Consider the following 20,820-nt stretch of genomic DNA (forward strand, 5'->3'; position numbering starts at 1 on the left):
ATTTTCTACTGCTTAAAATAAATTTACAGGTAGGAAAGCACGTAAGCACTAATGGAAACAAAACTACATGTTTTCCTAATTACAATGAGTGCTCCTTTTAACATTGGCCATGGAAGTTGCAAATAACACCTTTGTGGTGGTGTACTTAGTACTCGGCAACACCTGGAGTCATCATTCCTGTTGCCATGTGGCTTTATTTTGAAAGACAGAAAAGATTTGCAGGAATACTTGCTCAGCTGGTGTATTTCACCAGTTGGTTCTTTTAAGGTGAAACACCAGCTCAGAAGGTATTTTGAAAAATACTTATTTTCCTCTTGAATTTTGTTCTGTTCTCAGCACTAGTTTAATCCTTTTCTTCTGACAGATTTTTGGAGCATACGCTACGCATCCCTTCAGGTTTAGTGACCATTACTATGGCACTGGTGAAACATTCCTCTACACGTTCAGTCCAAATTTCAAGGTAAGCGGTGTTTTCTTCCTCGTATGAGATTTATGGATTCCCTTTTGGAATAATAACCTTTAATGCCCCCTGCAACCGTAGGCATTCTGTCATTTTAGAAGATGTGCCGGCTGTTGGTTGCTTGTCTCAGTTGACCGCTTGTCTCAGTGTAACACTAAGCAACAAAAAGGCTACAATTGTTTGAAGTGAGGGTAAGCAGTGGGTTTCAAGTGGATTGAAGGAGGGAAGCAAGGTATAATAAGGAGTAAGCTATCAAAGGCTCACCTTGGAAGTTAGCGAATGTCAAGAGGAGGATATAATTGCGCACATACTTAGGACCATAAAGACATCAAACTAGAGACAAAAGTGCCACTGGAAAACCCCTTGATTTCCATAGCTTGTGTATTTTTCAATACTGAATACACTGGCCATTTTCTTTTCAGAATGCTTGTTGATTTAAAGATGCAAGCAGAATTGTGAAAAAGACTAGGATGCCTTGTTCCTGATTTTAAAAATGCACTGTTTTATTTTTTTCTTTCTAGCTGGGTCCTCTTCCTTCTTGCCAATCAAAATGAAAATAAAAATCAAATATGACTACACTGAAAAATACCTGCTAAGAATCAGTCCCTGCTAACTAATTGCATGCACCAATACAGGCTGGGGGATGACCTGCTGGAGAGGAGCTCTGCTGAGAGGGACCTAGGTGTCCTAGTAGATGACAGGTTGGCCGTGAGCCAGCAGTGTGCCCTCGTGGCCAAAAAGGCCAATGGCATTCTGGGGTGCATTAAAAAGAGCGTAGCCAGCAGGTCGAGGGAGGTGATCCTCCCCCTCTACTCTGCCCTGGTGAGGCCTCATCTGGAATACTGTGTCCAGTTCTGGGCTCCCCAGTACAAAAAAGACAGGGATCTCTTGGAAAGAGTCCAGAGGAGGGCCACAAAGATGGTGAAGGGCCTGGAGCATCTCCCCTATGAAGAAAGGCTAAGTGAACTGGGTCTGTTTAGCCTTGAGAAAAGGAGACTGAGAGGGGACCTGATCCAGGTCTATAAACGTGTGGGGTGCAAAGTGGTGAGGCTGGTCTCTTTTCAGCAATGTGTGGAGACAGGACAAGGGGAAGCAGCCAGAAACTGGAACATAGGAAGTTCTGCATGAATGTGCATGAGAACTTCCTTACAGTGAGTGTGACAGAACACTGGAACAGGCTGCCCAGGGGGGTTGTGGAGTCTCCTTCTGTGGAGATATTCAAGACCCACCTGGACGCCGACCTGTACAACCTGGTGTAGAGAACCTGCTTTGGCAGAGGGGTTGGACTCGATGATCTCTGGATCCCTTCCATCCCCTACAATTCTGTGATTCTGTGAACTACAAAATCTTGTAATACTAGAATCCTCACAGTACAAGTAGCTTTGTTCTCCTTCACCCTCAGGTATTCAAATGGAGTGGGGAGAATACCTACTTCATCAATGGAGACATGACCTCTTTGGAGCTTGGAGGTGGAGGGTAAGTGAACGTTTGCTTCTTTTTCAAATGGTGTATCTAACCTTATTTTATTTTGCTTAAAGAGGATGCGGACTGTGGTAGCTGCAAGAAAAACTCGTCAGTGAAACTGCTGACATTTTAGTAAACTGTGTAGGGCAGATATCTCAGCAATCTGATTTCTGTTACAAACCTTAGAGCAGTTTCCATCACTTAAAGATAGCAACTGATGTTGGGCAAGTAATATTTTGGGGGAGGTTAGAACAAACAGATGTTTGGGATAGATACTCTTCTCATTGCTGAAGAGGTTTGCTGTTGGGTGATAATCTGTAATGGCAGTTTTGCCATCAACATCTAGTGTTTCTCACGTGGTCCTTTTAAGCTGTCCTTATTCTGTTGCTCTGCAGAGCTAGGATACAGTACTTAATCAGGTCCTAAATTTCAAAAATGGGTTGGTATGAAATCAAGGGCTAAGACTGTGCAACTAACTGAAGCTGATGGCAGGCTGCTGTGTGCAGTATCTGGCCATGGTTTGCATTGGGGATGTGTAAACACCTCTTCTCCTAAACTGGGAGGGACCGTGTCTGGAGCAGGGAAAGGTCCCTGCTGTCTGTACTCTGGAGCAGCTGGACTCCAGCCATGTTTGGGAGGCTGCTCACCAGCAGCAACTGGAGCTGATGGCACTGAAGCCAAGCGCATAGGCACTGTATGCACACACTCCAGCTTGTGATCTGCTGTGATTTGCCATGTGAACCAAAGCAAGCTTATTTGCAAGTGCTTCGTCAGGGCTAAGCCTTCATGTTCAAACCCATCTGTTCTCAGAATTGTCTACTTTCTTCCATGTCACTCCTCTACAGCTTCGGGTTAAATATAACCTGAAATTTGATGTGTATTTTCTTTTAGCGGACGATTTGGCTTATGGTTGGATGCAGACTTGTATCATGGACGAAGCAACTCCTGCAGCACCTTCAATAATGACATCTTATCTAAGAAAGAAGATTTCATAATACAGGATGTAGAAGTATGGACATTTGAATGAAGTACTTACTGAATGCCTTAAGGACTGGATCCATTAGGCACTTAAAAGCTAAATAAAAGGTGCGGGCTGCCTCACAATGTTACACGCTTTTTTTTTCCCCATCAAGTCGTACCAGAGCATGACTACGCAAAAAAATAACCAAGGAACAACAGCTGGTTTTCAGAGGCAGAAGGAGATGGAACAATACAAGATCAGTCAGAGGTTGTTTATTTTTAACTCCTTTCTTCAAGGCTCGTCCACTGAAGATACGATGCTTATGAAAACATTGATGGTGTATGAATCGAGAACTACTTCTGTTACTGTGAAAATATATATATATAACGTGGGAAAACTATCTCTGTCCTGTACATTCCATGTGTATTTATGTTCAGCGTACAAATGCTAACCAAAAATAAAAAGTTAACTGCACCAAAATCCACAGCATACTGTTTGCCATGGGAATGAATCGGAAGTAGGTGTAAGCAGCACTTAAGGGAACGTGTTTTTAAATGCTTTTTATTTATTGTTATTGTATAGCGAACTTGGTTGTAAATGCGTTACCTGTGAGGGTTGGGTTATTGGGTGTTGTTGTTTTTTTTTTCTTTTTAATATTTCAGATCTTAATTTGGTAAATCATTACCGTTCAGGTAGGTTTCTTATGCGTCGGCATTTATTTTTCAATCAATTTATTTGATTTCTGAAGTTTAATTTTCGTTTTTAGTTTGTAAATGAGGTTTGGTTTTCATTTAACCCTAATTAAGAGGGTTTATTTTCTGGCTTGAGTGCATAATTCTGGTTTTCTCTGAGATGAGAGGAAAAGTGGCTAGCACTCCTCATTAACAGGAACGTGTAAGCAGAGCTAATAGATGATTATTTAGGCCGTGTGGGGGAGACTCTGGGCAGAATGCCACCTGGTGTAGACTGCATGAGCTCTGGTGCAGCCAACAGAATTGGGACAGCACGCCCTGAGCATCTGTCCTAGTGCTATTGACTGTTTAGCAGGGACGTTTCTAAGAGGTGATTGTTTTCTGTATCACCACCAAATGATTCAAAATAAACCACCCACTGTGCTTTTTTTCTGAGCATTTCTTTACATATTGAATAACTGCTTTGTTAAGGAAAACATACAGTCTGAAGATATGGAGAAGAATGCTGTTTCCTTAACAGGCCGGGTTACGGTAGCGTAGTATTTGTTTTCTTAGCAATTAATATTATTTCCTTCCTTATGACTTGAAGCAACAGGCCGGCTTAGGATTTGATGGGCAAATAAGTATTCTTCCTTGTTTTGCGCTTTCTGATCCGTCAATCAGATAATTTTCCTATCAACACTTAAAAGACCACGTTACAATATACGGCTCAATGCTAACCAGATCAGTGCTATGAAAATTTTAGCAGGTAGAAAAAGTGTGGCAGAAGACCACCCGTCTTACTGTTTTCTACAGAATTCTGCTTTCCAGTTAAGCCATGGTTTTATTCACACAATCCGGTTGTGACCAAACGCCGTCTTGCCATTAGTATTGAATGTGGGGTTGTCCTGAGAAAGGCAGGTTGTAGAAATGGTGGCGTGTTTCCATGCATTAAACAGTATAGTCTAGTTTTGGAATATTATTGAGTAATGCAACTCTATTTAGTTACCGTTCTTCCTGTTTTTAATATATTCATAATAAAACAAGAAGCCAAATTATTTTCTCTCAAAAGCATTCATAAATCTTAATCCTGCACATAAATTTCACGATCTAACACCAGTGCTGTCTATACACAGTAAGTCTGTAATATGCTGCACGTAAGCTTTTCACACTTCCCATCTACATGGCCTGCTACAGCCATAGACTTATTGGTAATGCTGTGAAGTGTTTTCCAGGTTGCTAACAGCATAATGCTTTGAAGACACCAGGAGTATGTAGGACCCGTTTGCTCTTCTGATGGTGGCAAACCACTTACTAGTTAAAAAATCTACAACCCCAAAGCCAAGTTCAACATTTTACACACGTTTCACCATTGCTATCTACAACTTAGTTGGTTATATTATACTTGTCAGAGCATATCTAAACGCTGTGTTCTATATTCAAACAGTGTTGTTCAATCAAATTCTGTGACCCTTGAAACTATGAATATTGAATATATGTAATGCAGTGCTATCACAATATTTTCAATAAAGGAATTTATGCATTCAGAAACTCGGAGCAGATCCTATCCTTTACTCACAGCTCTTAGGGCATTTTTAAACTGAAAGGATATGGCTTGCGAACATCACTTTTGTATGGACCACCTTCACATTCACCTAAAAGCAGTTAGTTCCCAGCTTTATCAATGTATGCATTTAGTAGGTAAAGAAAATTGGCATTAGGAAAAAGAAAAATATGATTTCATATTAATATAGCAACTGTGCTTTTGAACGTTTCTTTGAACATGACCTTGAGTGCAATAGTTGTAGAATTTTTATGTAAGTCAAGAGGAACCAGTCACTGGTAATTTTGCTCTTATAGCCATAACTACTTTAGGAAGAGCCTGTTTTTGTGACATGGAACACGTATGTACCTCAGGGGATAACAGTTTGTTATTTGGGACCATATAGAAACGCTCATTCACGGCAGGGCTGCTAAGTGCCCTGTGAGGCACTGGTGATTGGTGCTGGTTTGCAATTCTTGCACTGGACTTTTTGTGCAAAGCTGGCTTTAGAACCAGGTAAGACACAGCTGTTTCCCAATTAATCTTCGCAGATTATTATTATAATCTTAAAATGTAGGGATCCTGGAGGCCTCCATCTCTACAGGGAGGTGGTGACGCACTGGAACAGGTTGCCCAAGGAGGTTGTGGATGCCCCATCCCTGGAGGCATTCAAGGCCAGGCTGGATGTGGCTCTGGGCAGCCTGGTCTGGTGGTTGACAACCCTGCACATAGCAGGGGGTTGAAACTGGGTGATCATTGTGGTCCTTTTCAACCCAAGACTATATATAGTGACTCAAAAGGAGGCTGTGGCAAGGTGGGGGTCAGCCTCTTATCCCAGGTAACAGTGATAGTATGAGAGAGAACACTTCAAGTTGTACCAGGGAGTGTTCAGGTTGGATGTTAGGATAAATTTCTTTTCAGGAAGAGAAGATGGGCATTAGAACAGACAACCAGACATGGTGTTGGTCACCATGCCTGAGGGTATCTAAGTGTAGATGTAGTAGTCAGGGACATGGTTTAATGGGCAATATTGGTGGTAGGCAGACAGACACTGGATGATCTTAGAGGTCTTTTCCAACATCTATGACTGCAACTCGAAGTGTGGCACCTCCTGGCCTCTAAGCACAGGCTGAGGCCTGCGGGTCAGTACGAGCAAGCTGAGAAAATGCTTCTAACACCAAAGGTTAACTACCATCGGGAAACAGCATCTTTCAGCTTTGATTTAAACGAGGTCAGAGTGCGTTCACTTTATTTCCAGTTTGTGCTTTTTTTACTGAAAACTTAGGCTGAACAGAGACGGTGGTTTGTTTCGGAGCCTCCACCGAAGGCTCTTTAACATGGCTATGGTCACCCGCGGGAGCCAGCCACAAGCCTTAAGCACAAGCCTTAAGCACACATAACCCCGTCCCGCGTCACACACCCGCTGAACGCCGAACGCTCGCTCGCTGCAGCCCTCCGCGCCTGGAGGTGGCGCGGGCGAGCCCGGGCCCCGAGCGCTGCAGGGCCGCCATTGGCGCAGGCGGCGAATACGTGAGGGCGGGTGGGCCTGCGGCCGGTCGCGGGGCGGTGCCTGCTTGGGCGAGGGGCGATGGCGGGTGAGGAGGCCGCGGCCGCCGCCGGCCCGGGGAACGAGCAGCTTCTCGCCGAGGGGAAAGAACCCGCGAGCGGCGGTTACGATGGCAAGTGCGTGTTCTGCAGGATCGCCCGCCGGGAGGAGCCGGGCACCGCGCTGCTGCCCTGCCAGGTGGGTAGGGGTGGCCCCGACGGAGGGAGGGTCGCTGCCGCCGCCGCCCTCGTTGTCCTTGGCAGCGCTTTGCCCCGCGCCGCGGCCTGCTGTCCGGCGGAGAGCCGCCCGCTTCCCGCTATGGGGTGGGCTGGTGGGACGGACGCGAAGCCGTCGGTCCGCAGGGCTGGGCTGCGGCGTGAGGCGGCCGTGCGAGAGCGGAGCCGTGGCGCCCGTCTTGGTTGAGCTCTTGTGGCAGCGCTCAGGGAACGGAGAGAACACCGAAGGGGTTAACTTATGAGAGCTGTAGATCAGCCCCTGAAATCCTGGGTGTTTGTAGGCCAGCTGACTGCTGCTCCCTCTCTGAGGAAAGTGGTGTTTTTATTTCCAGCTAACGAAGGGTGTCACCTTAGGGATACCAGTCCTGGGGTTGCCATGTAGCCATAGAGGTTGTCTGTTCTTTTATGGAGGCCACGATGAAGCTTTCACAACAAGTATCTTGTTGTACAATAGCTACAAGTCTAAAGGTGGTCATGGAACAGGTTCTACTGCTGTTAGATACTGAGGAATTCTGTCTGCAGAAGGCCAGCTGAGGAAACAAGGCTGTGCTCCAGTGTTTCAGCAGGCATATTCCAAGACAGCTTGCTTCAGTGTAGCGACAAAAGAAAATAGGCTTTAGTTTTGATATTGTTGTTAGTTGATTCAAATATGATACCAAGTAATATCAAACTGGTACAGGGGAAGGCCAACTGTGTTACCTGCTGTTTTCCTCATCCTGATCATGTAATGTGTTTGTATTCTTCTGCAGTATGAAGACCTTGTTTGCTTTAGAGATATCAGGCCTGGTGCCCCTCACCACTACCTGGTGGTGCCGGTAGAGCACATGGGAAACTGCAAAACACTGAAGTCAGAGCATGTGCCCATAGGTAAGGCTGGAAATGTGTGTTACTCAGCTTAGATCAGGGGCAAAGACAGCAGTCTTACATAGCGTGCTGTCAAGTAAATTACAGCTTTGGACATTATTTGTCTGCGGTTGTAAAACACTGGAACGCGTGATGTGAGTGAGTTGGGCGGGGAGTTACTCTTGCTGAAAACCTCTATCATGTGCTGTTCTAGAGTAATGCTGCACTGATGCCAGAAATCTTGTTTTGTTTGCATGGAGTATAGATAGATGCTTCTGCTCTTGGCTGGAAGTGCCGCTACAAAGAAATGCCCGGCTAAGTGTGTTGAGTAACAGGAAAAAATTACATCCCTAAATGCATGAACGGATTCTGCTGTGGGGAAAATGGCAGGTGCTACAAGAGAAGCATTGTAGTCCCGTGTTGCAAATTTTGACTCATCCTATTTGACTTCTAAATGTCGGCGTTTCCTTCAGAAGCAACTTCTGTGTGTTTTGCTCCGAGGCAGTTATTTTTTATGCTTTTGTCTTGGAAGTTTTTGCATCAGAGTTTCTTCTCTTTTACAGGAACGAAAACGCTGTCCTAGTAATAAGTAGGGATGATGGTTTCATTGTGCTTTCATTTTAGTTTCGTATCTGAAACTTTCTAACTCCAGGCTACAAGGGAGATAGAGGTCAGTGTTGCTGTGTAGAGACATGAGATTAGTAAACCATGACCTCTGTGTGGCATAGTGTGGAAATCAGTAACAGTAGTGATTTTCACATCAAACTTTGCACTGCAATGTCTTGACAGTCTGTTTTATTATGAGCAGTTATGGTATTTATACTTTGAATAAAGCAAACACAAGCTTGTGATCTTAATGTAATCTTTGTTGACGTTAATAGTCAAAGGTTTTGTTTCTTAAGAACACCTGCTTTAAACTATTTGACTCTAAAGTCTTAAGATACGTAAAACATTATTTGAACTAAACAGTAAATGAAATTCATTTGTATTTGATAGTGAAAAGAATGATGGAAGTTGGAAAATCTGTTCTCCAGAAGAATAACTTCAGTGACTTGAATGATATAAGGTAGGTACTTGAGCCTTCTGTGTTAATTACTCATGTCCTTGGCTTTTCAAAATGCTGTTTTAGGTACCATGTTACATTTGCAGTAAGGTTTATTGGGTTTGCCTTGACTTACCATATGACTTGTCCAGTCTCATGCCCTGGCAATGAATATAAACTCTTTTTTTCCCTGATAAGTTCCCAGTGTAGATTGTGTTCTGACTGCGATTCTTTCCTGAACGCATTGTGGAACAGGGAGGCCAGTTCACACAGCTTATCTAAAAGGCTGTTCTTTAGTTACGTGCTGGACATTGACTCCACCGGTGGATTCCAGGAAAGATAAAGTTTGTCACTTTCACCGGGGCGCTGCAGTGTGTTTCAGAGTTATACCTGCATTCATTTAGTTTAAGTCAGTCTGTTCTGTAGCCAGCATGAAGTGAGCTGTGACATAATTTAAGCAGCGTAGAGTGTAGGGAGATGAGTCTTCCTGTTTAAAATAGGTAGAAAATACGTTAATGTGGTGATACTTAACTTTCCAAGTAGGTATGGTGTATCTAAGGAACATTCCTGTTTTTTAACCCTCGTTTTAGCACAGTGTGCTGGGTAGAGAGTTGTGAAGTAAGTGGTTGGTGGTCTTCTGAAGGGTTTGTGTCAGAGCATGTTGATGGGAAAGGACACATTATTTTTCATGCAATGTAAAAGGAAAACGTTGTGAGTAAATTTCTTTGTGCAATTGATCTCGAACGTAAAATGTATTCTGTAATTCTTCCTGTATTAACATCACCGGTGTTTTGAACTTGTTTTCTCTTTCTGAAGAATGGGTTTTCACTGGCCTCCATTCTGCTCAATATCCCACCTGCATCTGCACATCTTGGCCCCGGCAAGTCAGCTGGGATTCTTATCCAGGCTGATTTACAGAATCAACTCCTACTGGTTTATCACAGTAAGTGTAATGAGGTTTGTTAGAGGTCTTCCAAGCCTCTAGAAACCTCAAGAAAGAGGTTGATGTCTATCTAACATCCAAGATATTCTTTGAGCTATTAATTTTATCATTACTATAATTATTTGTTATATTCTGCATTACCTATTTGAGAAAAGGCAATGGGTAAAATTTGATACTGTTTACACTTACACAGGGAGACAGAGTGACTAACATTAACAGCAAACAGTGAAGTAGTTCTGGATTTAATGTGTAGCTTAGGTGGATGTGATTTGCTTCTGACTAGACCTTGTAAGTATTTGTTCTTTGATACAAAAAGATTCATTAGAATGTGATGGTTGAACAAAGACATGTATAACACATAGCCCAATTTAGATGAAAAATATGGCCACGTCATGGTTGGTTTTATCAGTTCATACATTTTTTTGCTCATCTTGCCACCCTTAGACTGAAACAAGTGTTTGCTGTACCAAAGCATTGTTTGTGCTGTTTACTGTCTGTAGAGATTGCCAATGAGATTGAATTGAAGCTGCCAATCACTGCTTGAAAACCTCTTTCCTCAGCAGAGGATCTGTCCATGCAGTGTAGCTCCAGCATCCTTGTGTCATTGGGCAACCCCAAGGCAAAGGTGCTGAAAAAAGTCTCTCCTAAAGATGATTATGGCAGCCTCTTTAAGAGGAAAAAACTCTGCTTCTTTGTGGTGGTAGCTTGTTGGACATCTCACCTATCTTGAATGAAGCAGATCTGGCTGCTGTGTAACAGAGCACCATGGGACGGGGGGGGTAGGGGAGGGAGGAAAGAAGACCTATGGCTTGTCTAGTTATATTGGTTACTATTTTGGATTAGCATAGAGATCTCTGTACCAGGTCTGGTTATCCAGTGTGGATGCAATTCAAAAGATATTTTGCCCAGTTGTCAAGTTGGAAAATGTTCTTGAATTGTCAGGAAGTTTTTTTTAGTTCTATACAATGCAAACATATACAAAGTGTAACAGTCCCAGCTATGTGGTAGATGCATGAATAGCCATATGATGAGAAAAAGCACATATGGGCCTCGTGACATAACCAAAGAATGAATGTGTTTCTAATGACACGAACAGCACACACATGCTCTCCATCACTCAGTAATGTGTATGACTGCAGTGGAGTTGTGAGGTGTGAAGAGGCCACAGGATGCTGTTCTGGAGAGTGTCCCAAGGAATTCCAGTTCTCATAGCTTGGTTGTTCTGGTCACTGTCTTCCCAGGTCCTTAAAACGTGATCCTTTAACAGTGATTACTTCTCTCAACCATCCTCCAACTGTCAGAGTTGTTGTTTTTTCTTTCCTTATCCCCTAGTGGGAGTTTAGTGAACGCATGGCAATGTCAGCTGTTTAAAGTCATGGTATTTTACTTCTTTGTATGCTTTATCCATAAAAATGAATAATATACGCTGTGTCTGTCAGTGTTGTGCTGTTACTATTTTTAAGGCAGATTTTTCAGCCAACTGACAGCCTGCTGCATTGTTAATGCCTTGTGTTCTCTCTTTCATAGGCAGAGCAACTGATTGAGCGACTGCAAACTGAAAATGCTGCCAGCTGAGAGCGCTCTTAGCCTTGTGTCATTAGCCATTTTGTTCTTTGTCTTTGAACTCTGATTTAAGGTTGCACAGTTTGTGGCCAAATATATGCCAGGATAAAAAAAGGCTGAGTTCCTTATGAGGGAATACTGAACGTAGGGCTGTCAACCTAATTCACACATTTGGGTTCTTCAGAAGTCTGCACATTTCTCTGACAATAAGGAAATGCATTTTAATTATGATTTTATCTATGTGTATACATATACATGCATTCATAACACATACAAATATGTAGACAACTTTTCCCAGTAGAATGTGGGGTATAGCAGCAGAATGCACTCTTAAGGAAACAGGTTGGTAGTAACAGCATGCACATGGTACTCGGGGTAATATTTGCTGTGGAATCTAGCTTTTATTTTAAAGATGCATCATTCTGGAATTGCAGGGAACATTTGAAGTATTTTCAGTTTCCATCTGTTCTTGTATGATATATTACCTACGCCTGGTTAGTAGCAGGTACCTTGCTGAAAGTGCACTACTAACTTTTCTGGTGCTAAACCACTTTAATATATTGCCGATCTTACTTGCATGGCAGTGACGTAGTAAATGTTAATACAGTATATGCCCAAGGTGTGATAGTGCTAAACCATAGAATGTCCTTTACATGGATGTATAAGTGGTTTTATGTTGGACCTAAAGATTGTTCCCCTCTCACGTGCGCAATATTTTTAACTCGTTATTGTATGTTTACAAATATGTGAAGAGTTCAGAGGAATGGATTTTAAAGCACCGCTCTTCTGTGTCGTGTTAGAAGAAATTAAAACAAAACAGATTTTGAGATTATTCTGATCGTGTTCTCACTGGAAGTCACTTGGAGATTACTATTGCCTTGGCTAGATTTGATTTCTAAATGAGGTAACAAAACAAATGGGTCTTCATTACAGTGAACTGTAGCAGGCTTGTATAACAGCGATCTGAGTTTGGAGTAGCAGGGGCTCAGCCCAAAAGCAGAACTTGTAGGGATTGTGTTCTGAAGTGCTTATGGAATCCGCTGAACGCTTGCCCTCGCTGCATGACTCTAATCAGCAACGCTGGCACTCTGTTTTTCAATACCATGTTAAGGCAGGCTGTTCGGAAAGTTTTGAACTCCAGAAAACGTGGAGTGGATTTTCTTTGCTCACAAACTATTATCTCTTGGTGCCTAACCAACCAAGTGCCCTTGGCTGTTGCACTGAGATGCGGCTGAGGCGGTGATGGTCTGTTGCACCTGCAAGATTCCCTGAATATAATCTCAGTGTTTTCCACTGATCCAGCACCTGTTGCCTTAGTGGACAATGTATTACAGGAGACTATACGTCATAATTCAGAAGGTAGGCACTCTTCTAAACAAATGTTTTCTACCCAGAAGAGTTACTATTAGTCTTTTCTGAAGACCTCATTCCCAATGTCTTGTTCTTATTAGTGGGCACTGATGTAATTTGTAGTACTTTGGTTTTAATTTGTAATATTAGCTGTGAAGAGCGTGAATTAAAGCCGCTGAACTTTGATCAATTCTGTGCAATAGATTGGGAGGCTTGAGTGGGCTCCTAACTTCATGAAATATCTGAACATTAAGATTTTTTGAAGAGTTAATACTATCTGTGTCCTGATTTTTAATTAATCTGTGTAACTGTACTTAACTGTGATATGTAATACTTGAAGAGCCAACATGGACTGTTGTCAAAAAGAATTAATAAACTGAACAAATGCTAATCTTGGAATGATCCAACCATACAGTGGTAAGATACCTCCTCGCTTCTGCTCCCAGCGGGATGGGGGAGAAAATGGGTCAAGGTGACACTAGTTTAAGAAATGAAGGAAAGAGGATGGAAAAAGAACAAGATTTGCACTGTAAAGGCAATCATTACCTCCTGTAAGCAGTCCAGTAACACTGGCTAGCCTAACTGTAGCCCTCAAGAAGCCTTCCCTCCATTTTTATTGCTGAGCATGATATTATACAGCACAGGATAACTCTTCTGGTTGCTTTGTGTGGTTGTGCAGGTTGTCCCCTCCCATCTTCTTGCTTGCCCCAAGCCTACTGGTTGGAGTGGCAGACTGGGAGAAGGAGAATGCCGTCGTGCTGTGCAAGCACTGCTCAGCAACAGAACGATAGAATCCTATTATAGAGTCATAGAATGTCCTGGGTTGAAAAGGACCTCAGAGGTCATCTAGTTTCAGCCTCTGCCGTGGGCAAGGTTGCCAACCATTAGACCAGGCTGCCCAGAGCCACGTCCAGCCTGGCCTTGAATGCATCCAGGGATGGGACATTCACAATCTCTCTGGTCAGAAGATTGGTGTGTTAACACTGTTTTAATCACAAACAGGAAACGACATTGAGCTGCTACAAAAGAAACTGAAGTCCATCCCCAATACACTGAAATGTACGCAGCAGGAAACGTGAAGACTGACTTTTATGTTTGAGGAGGGCCAAAATAGTGAGAGGAAAGTAAGACTGGAGAGGTAAAAATGAGGACATAACCTAGCTTACAAAACTTTTGCTGATAATCGAGATAGGAATTTCAAATTGTCTCTGCCACTAGCAAACAAGCATCAAACAGGCTCAAACAAGAAGATGCTAAATGGAGCCACATTCATTACTGAGATGAATGCTTAGTGTCTCATTAGTGCTTTCCATCATGGAACTGTGCTCCATTTTCCTCCTGTATTGACAAGCTTTGTTCTTAGATTCAGCGGATATTTTTTAATTGGGCCAAGAAATATTTTCTGAAAAGTCTATTCTAATGCTTTGAATGTGTTTCAGAATTGTTGGTTGCCCTCTGGCAAAAGCAGTGGGCAGACCCTGTTCATTATGTCACCCTCTTCAACAGCAGCTTTATAACGCCATTTTAAAACATCCCCAGTCTTCTGTAGAGTGCTGTGGTGAGCAGAGATGGCTGAAAAACCTTGTGGAAAGTGAATGTACTCAGCAGTTTTAATCTTCAGTAGACAAGACCGAGAAGCAAAGGAAAGTTGCTTAGCCTCTACCCCTGTTCTTTGTTCTAGTATTAGCAGTCTTGAGAAAAGCTGCTTTTTTGACTACATATTTAGGAATGACAAAGCTTCGCTTGTACTCTTATGCTCAATTGTTTTACCTAATGCAAGCACAGAGAATAATACTTCTGTGCTGGACCACTAATTGCCTCCTGAAAGGATGAAGTAGACACACATACAATGCTGTTGCACGTAGAATTAAAAGATAAAAATGGGTGTGTTGACCCAAGGACAGCATTTTCCATGTGAGTAAACTGGTAATAGACCCTCTAGGTATTCTAAGGCCTCCATAAGCATGAGTTGGTTGCAAAAGCATGGAAATGTAAGCAAACTGGTGAAGATCGTATTTGAGATTTGGCAAATATGAGAAGTAAATATGAATGGTAGAACCTGCATAAAAACTCTCTCGCTGTCATTTCAACTGCTGTGCAATATTTATTGAAGTGCTGAAAGCGCTTTCGTTTGACAAGACAAAGTGCAGATAATTCCCATACAATGCACAGTCCAAACCAGGTGCAGAACTCACAGGCTTCAACTGAAAGGAAAGACTGCAGAGGAAGCAGGTAAGGTTGTTGTAAGATAAGAGAACCTTCAGGAGAGACTGGAAGAGCTGAATGTTACAAGGTAGGACAGAAAACCTCATAAAAGGTCAAACTTTAGATACTACTACAAACAATTTTTAATATTTAAAATACACATCTTACATTTTTAGCGAATATATTAAATTCTGTCCCACTAAAGAGGATTTCTATTCCTCTAAAGAGGCCCTGTTGCATAAGAAGACTTCTAAAAACTGTCACCTGTAGATGCTAATTGAAGCTGCATTGCAGATGAAGAAGCAGAATATTGTTAAACTTGTAAGCTGGTAGCTAGGTTCAGACATGCTCATTAGGTAGGGCGCGTTCTTGTCTCTACTGGCTTTACGATGGATTTTGTTATTCTTGAGTGTATCTGGTGGACAAACTGAACAATTGCATTACCTTTCAAAGACTTCTTTTGAGATATGGGCGATTGCTGAAAGCGGATTAGATTTGTCAACTTGTGCACTGATCCAATTTGGCAGATTTTGGTGCCATTGTGTGGACACAGGAGACAGAAAGACTCGTCCACCTTCAGAGAATGCTCACCTAATAATGGCAGACAGGAAATTTAGCCCTACAGCTGTTATTAGAAAAAATCCAACCCCCTGTGAATGTCCTATGAATTATGTTTTTAGTAATAACCCTTTGTTTTGATTGCTGACAATCTTCTCACAGTCACACAGGTCTTGGTAAGACCATTTCATTTGGGCTTACTCAGAATCACACAGAATCACAGAATGACCTGGGTTGGAAGGGACCTCAAGGATCATGAAGCTCCAACCCCCCTGCCTGGCAGGGCCACCAAACATCCACATTTACTAGATCAGTTTACCCAGGGTCCCATCCAACCTGGCCTTGAACACCTCCAGGGACAGGGCATCCACAGCCTCCCTGGGCAGCCTGTTCCAGGACCTCACCACTCTCCTAGTAAAGAACTTCCCCCTGACATCCAACCTAAATCTTCCCTCTTTTAACTTAAAACCATTTCCCCTAGTCCTGCTATTATTGGCCCTTTCAAAGAGTTTACTCCCCTCCTGATTATAGGTTCCCTTCAGGTACTGAAAGGCTGCAATGAGGTCACCTTGCAGCCTTCTTCAGGCTGAACAAGCCCAGCTCCCTCAGCCTGTCTTCATAAGGGAGGTGCTCCAGCCCCCTGATCATCTTCGTGGCACTTAACTTCTGTTCTGAGAGGTACGCTTAAAGCTTTTGCAGATGAGCTCAAGTGATACGTAAACCAACCCTAAGCAGCAGCACAGCTGAGGCCATGTTACTGTCTGACACTACATGCATGGCAGTGGAAGCCTTGGTTCTTGTTGCTTAACTACTTGGGTCAGTCTTAATTAAGAATTAGTGAGTCTGCACAAGCTGGACTTGCACCCTGAGAGTGCTCAGGTTACACGCTGCCTCAGCTGTGTCTTTTGAGAACAATGGATTATTTTCCCTGATGCTGCCATCCTGTAGTTCAAGTATCACCAGCTGCCTTCTCTAAGTTACGAACTACCGCTAGAGCAGAATCAACTGGACTGACAAAGAATGCAGCAGGCCACGTTTCATAGCTGTGTTATAAAAAAATTGATTTGCTTTGAAATCAAAATGCACGCCCATGTTGCATCAAACGGGAGTGGAAATCCACTAACTCATGCTCGTGTCATTTGGCTAGAAATGCTTTTCCAAAAAAACCAAAGCATTTGAAATACGTAGCGATGACAAGTTACGTAAGTCCTGTTTTAAGCCATAAATTATCTTAGAAAGGGGTGGTTTTAAGAACACAAGCCAGCGCTGTCTGGTGCAGCACGTATTCTCCAGTTTCCAACATGCTGAAATGATGTGGTGATTGAAGCCCATCCTTTGTTTCCCCTCTATGCTGTGCTTTCATCTGGCTCTCCTGCTCTCCACATGGACTTACTTCACCAAGTTCATCTCTGTTTTTTTTCCATTCTCCTCGTCTTTTCACTAGGAAAAGGAGGCAGAGGGATAACACAAACTGTATATTCAATTGCTCAAACTTCTGCTTTTTGAAAAAAATAAAAATAAAAGGTATTTTATGTAAATAACACTAAATAATCAGTTTTATCTAGTGCATAGTTTACACTAAATCTCAGTATCCTTTTGAGGCAAGAGAATATTCCTATTTTAAAGACTCGTCAAGTACTGTTCTTAGCGTCACATACACCACATAAGAGCTTTTATTTACCCTGTTTAAAAGAAACAAAGAAAAAAGTTCTGTATTCCCGACAATTTCTTGGTGGCAATTATGTGAAACACAGATCCTGATTATTTTTAATATTGTTATTACAACTATCAAATGTAGCCAATTCTGAACGCTGAAAAAAGTTCCTCCAGAAGAACTATGAAGAAAATTCCCGTCACTCATCTCTCAATTTCATTTTTATCGAGCAGCTCATTTTTTCTCCCAGTTTGGAGAACTTGCAACACAGCTTTGCCTTGACTAAATGAGGGTTGTGACAGCATCCTATACTTCTACTTATGTGTTTGGCATTACAGGATCTCTACTCTCCTGTTGTAGACAGCATTGCTACACTTTACTGTATAAAGCCAGAGCTTTTTTTTTGTTGTTGTTATTTTTTCCTTTTCATGAATGCCCCAATATATTTTCTGATGTCTTTCAAATTGCTGTGTTGTGGCACCATACTTTTAGTGAAGGGTATATCTGAGGTCACTAAAAGCTGCAGAGCCTTGTGATGCCCCTTAGTATGAAACAGCATTAGAAGAGGAGGTGAAAGTGGCAGGATATACAGAGAGGAAGAACTAGATGCAGAAGACACAATGCTAAGGATAGACCATTAAAGTCAGCAAGATGAAGCTTATTTAGGAAATGTGAAATATCCTTGCTGTGTATATTGCAGGCCACTAAGCAAGTGATATTTCTGTAAACTTGGGCATTTTCATATACTTCATGAAAGTTAACCTAACTGCCATTGATTTAGAGTCACCAATAACCAAAACTTTTGCTACAACCAAGCTTTGCTTTGAAGTATATGAATTCCCACAAAAGTGCTCAGTTCCATGTTTTACAAATCACAAAATCCCCCCCACGGCAAGTCTTTCACAACCTCCAAGATTCAGTGCTTTCTGGTGGCAATTAGTCATTAGTGTTCAGAACCTAAAGCACTAACCCAGTGAGGATACCTGAAAACCACAGCATGCTTGGTGTTGTGACAGATTAGTTGATTATTTGTGATTTCTCTCCAAAATAGCTTATTATTTTTATGCAAACCGGTTTTTTATGTTTCACACCCATTTTCTCTCCTTTAAATGTCCCGTTCATTTGCAGAACTGAAATTCTGCAGTGAAAACCTTTTTCAAGACAGTATTTAGAGGTGTTGTTTTTTTTTTTGTTTTTTGTTTTTTTTTTCCAAATGGAAACAAGCAGCAAAATTGATCAGATGCCAAAGTCTCATTCCAGCAAAGTGATGACCACATCATCATCCTTTCCTTGCCAAAGCATTTCACCTTCAAAACGAACCAGGCCGTGTTTTCTGGCTCTCAGCAAGATTCCTACCACTTTGTTGGAGATAGTCACATATGTCTCAAACAGCTGCCCAAATGTTACACTCACGTGTCCGTCTTCTCCCTTCTGCCCGGTGCTTCTGATAATCAGGCACAGCTCTTCCACCTCCTTTTCCACATGCGAGTGAGCATCTTTCCCTCTCTGCTCTGTTTTAGACCCTTCAGGGGGTCTCCCGTAGGCAGGGTCTCCTCTCTGAGCGTGCAGAGGTTTAGATGCAAGCCTGTCATCGTTGCTGAATGGGTTCTTCCTCTGGTACTCGACCCGATCCTCTGCCCAGGTCTGCCAGCTTCTCCTCAGGTCACTCACTGCACCGCTGGTTTTAGCACGTTGCCCCTTATTCTCCTCCATTCCCTGGAATTGGTTTGTGGCACTCAGATGGGAACCAGCAGCCGATGGTAGAGGTGGTTCTCCTGTGAACTGTCAGCTGAGAGGGAAACAACACAAATAAGCCTCGTCAGAAGCAAGAGAGAGAAAAAACAATCCTGATAGTTTCCGCCAGAGTTTTGCATCTGCGACTGCCAAGGCTGCCGAACACACTTCAAATACTGAACTTTTTGGTCGGTCCACTCATATCCGCACAGCAGTTGAGAAAGCGAAGAGATGCAGTCGGCCTCTCGAGGTCGGGCAGCGGGGCGGGCAGGACGCTCAGCAGCCGCTGTCCGCGGTGCTCTCGGCCCCGGTTCCGCGTCCCCACAGGCACTGCGGTACCCGGCCGGCCCCGCGGGCACGGGACGCTGCGCCCGCCCCGCCGCCGGGATGTGCCCGCCCCGGAAGGACACAGCGGCCCCGTTACGGCCGGGAAGCGCGGCCGGGCGGCGGAGCGTTGCTCGGTGGAGGCGGATAGTTCTGCCTTAAAAGGCCCCGGGCAGACACTGGGCGAGCTCAGGCCGGGCCCGTCTGTGCGTAGAGGCGGCGGTGCCCCCTGCCTGCTGAAAGGCGGGGTGCTGCGGCTGGGTTGGGATCCAGAAGGGAGCACGGGGTTAGCGGCTCTGGGGTGCTGAGACAGCGAACAGCAATGAGCACTGCACCGCGGCTTTGTGTCCGTGGGAACTCACGATCACCGCATGATCCCGTGGGGTGTTTTGTGAGAGGATGGTTTACTCGAGGCTCCTGGAAAACTTCCAACTTGAGTAATTACATTTCAGGTCCTTAAAAGTCCCCTGAAAGGTAAAAAGAAGGAATTCCACTTCCTTCTCTCCCTATTGTAGTTGTGTGATGCTGTTGTTGCCTTAAGACAAGTCCCTTCCTGCAGCCCAATAATCTGCTTGGCTCATCTGAGACCTTACAGTACTGGGTTCCGCATCTGACCAACGCTTTGTTTTTGTGCTGTAAGTACTCTGTAGCTCTTACTTGTTAATCTCCATACACTCTTAAACTGTGCTATGCAGCATACGGATTCGGCACGGATCCCCATGCAGAGAGCAGGAAAGTGCAGAGCCTCAGCCCTGTTCTTCATCAGAAACGCACTGCTAGACCGTGGAGATCTTCATCTTCTGGGGTGGACAGCAGCGCTCCGTGCAGGTAAAGTAGGAGAAAGGCAGACCCAAGGAGATTTAGCTCAAGCAATAATGCCAGTGGCACCTCCTAAAAAGCTTTTGTAAGCTGCATGGGATGGGCTTGTCAGCAGCTCAATGTGGTGGGCACGACTGAGCTCTTCTGAACTGACCAACAAGAGACATCTCCATCTGCTGCTTCACTTCCTCCTCAAGAACTGCCCAGGAAGATTCACCCTCAGATTACAGTGCACACTGAAGTTGGCAGCTGTTGAGGTGAAAGCTTTGTACCAAGATTCAGTTCTGCTTAATGCAGGTAGGGAAGGTCAAGCATTGGCTACATGGATACATCAGGAATGCAACCGATACGGTGCTTACAGGTCATGAGCAAAATCTTAGCCATGTCGAAGAAAGGCCATCCAAAAATCAGCATGGAAAACACAGACCATGAGTTACTGCTGAGCTGGCCTGCTCCTAATAAAGGCTTACTGAAATCTGGATAAGCCGAACCTTCCAGCTCAACGTAACGGGGATCAGGGAGTATGGGATTACAGCTATCGAGTCTAGATGTTAAGTTATAACAAACAATAAGCTGCAGCGCAAAACAGCATTCTTTTATCCTGCTGAACATCCGCTTCTCTGCCATTTCCCTTCACAAGAATCTGTTTCCCATCTGTTTGCCCCAGCGCCCATGCTGCAGTCACTGACCTTCCTGCATTGTAGTGCTCAGGGTTCCTCACTGCCTGCTACGGCTGATGGCACCATAAAGCATCTGGAGATGCCAGAGGGGAGAGGTGATGGCTGAGGCCAGGTGAAGGCAGGGCCTGTGGCATGCCGGTAACCAGCAAGGTGCCTCTAGGCCACGGCCTTCCTGTCAGCTCGTTCTGTCAAACAGTTCTGAGTGCACACACCAATGAGGTGCG

General features: G+C 43.7%; 2 protein-coding genes across 10 annotated transcripts in view; both read left to right on the forward strand.

Moving 5' to 3' along the window:
- Positions 1–5,099, forward strand: part of NCOA7 (nuclear receptor coactivator 7) — a 91,138-nt gene extending 86,039 nt beyond the window's left edge. For all 9 annotated transcript variants that reach the window (XM_072331119.1, XM_072331116.1, XM_072331124.1 and 6 more), the window contains 3 exons: positions 365–460; positions 1,863–1,936; positions 2,816–5,099. In XM_072331119.1, the coding sequence (XP_072187220.1) occupies positions 365–460; positions 1,863–1,936; positions 2,816–2,951 (306 nt within the window). In that variant the 3' untranslated portion in view covers positions 2,952–5,099. The remainder of the gene's footprint in view (positions 1–364; positions 461–1,862; positions 1,937–2,815) is intronic.
- A 1,526-nt stretch (positions 5,100–6,625) lies between these two features.
- On the forward strand, positions 6,626–14,685 carry HINT3 (histidine triad nucleotide binding protein 3). Its single transcript, XM_072333272.1, has 5 exons — positions 6,626–6,843; positions 7,631–7,748; positions 8,721–8,790; positions 9,583–9,709; positions 11,237–14,685. Exons 1-5 carry the CDS (start codon positions 6,688–6,690, stop codon positions 11,282–11,284), a joined length of 519 nt encoding a protein of 172 aa, XP_072189373.1. The 5' UTR covers positions 6,626–6,687; the 3' UTR covers positions 11,285–14,685.
- The last annotated feature ends 6,135 nt before the right edge of the window (positions 14,686–20,820 follow it).

The sequence above is a fragment of the Excalfactoria chinensis genome, chromosome 3, assembly GCF_039878825.1.
Source record: "Excalfactoria chinensis isolate bCotChi1 chromosome 3, bCotChi1.hap2, whole genome shotgun sequence".
NCBI lineage: Eukaryota > Metazoa > Chordata > Aves > Galliformes > Phasianidae > Excalfactoria > Excalfactoria chinensis.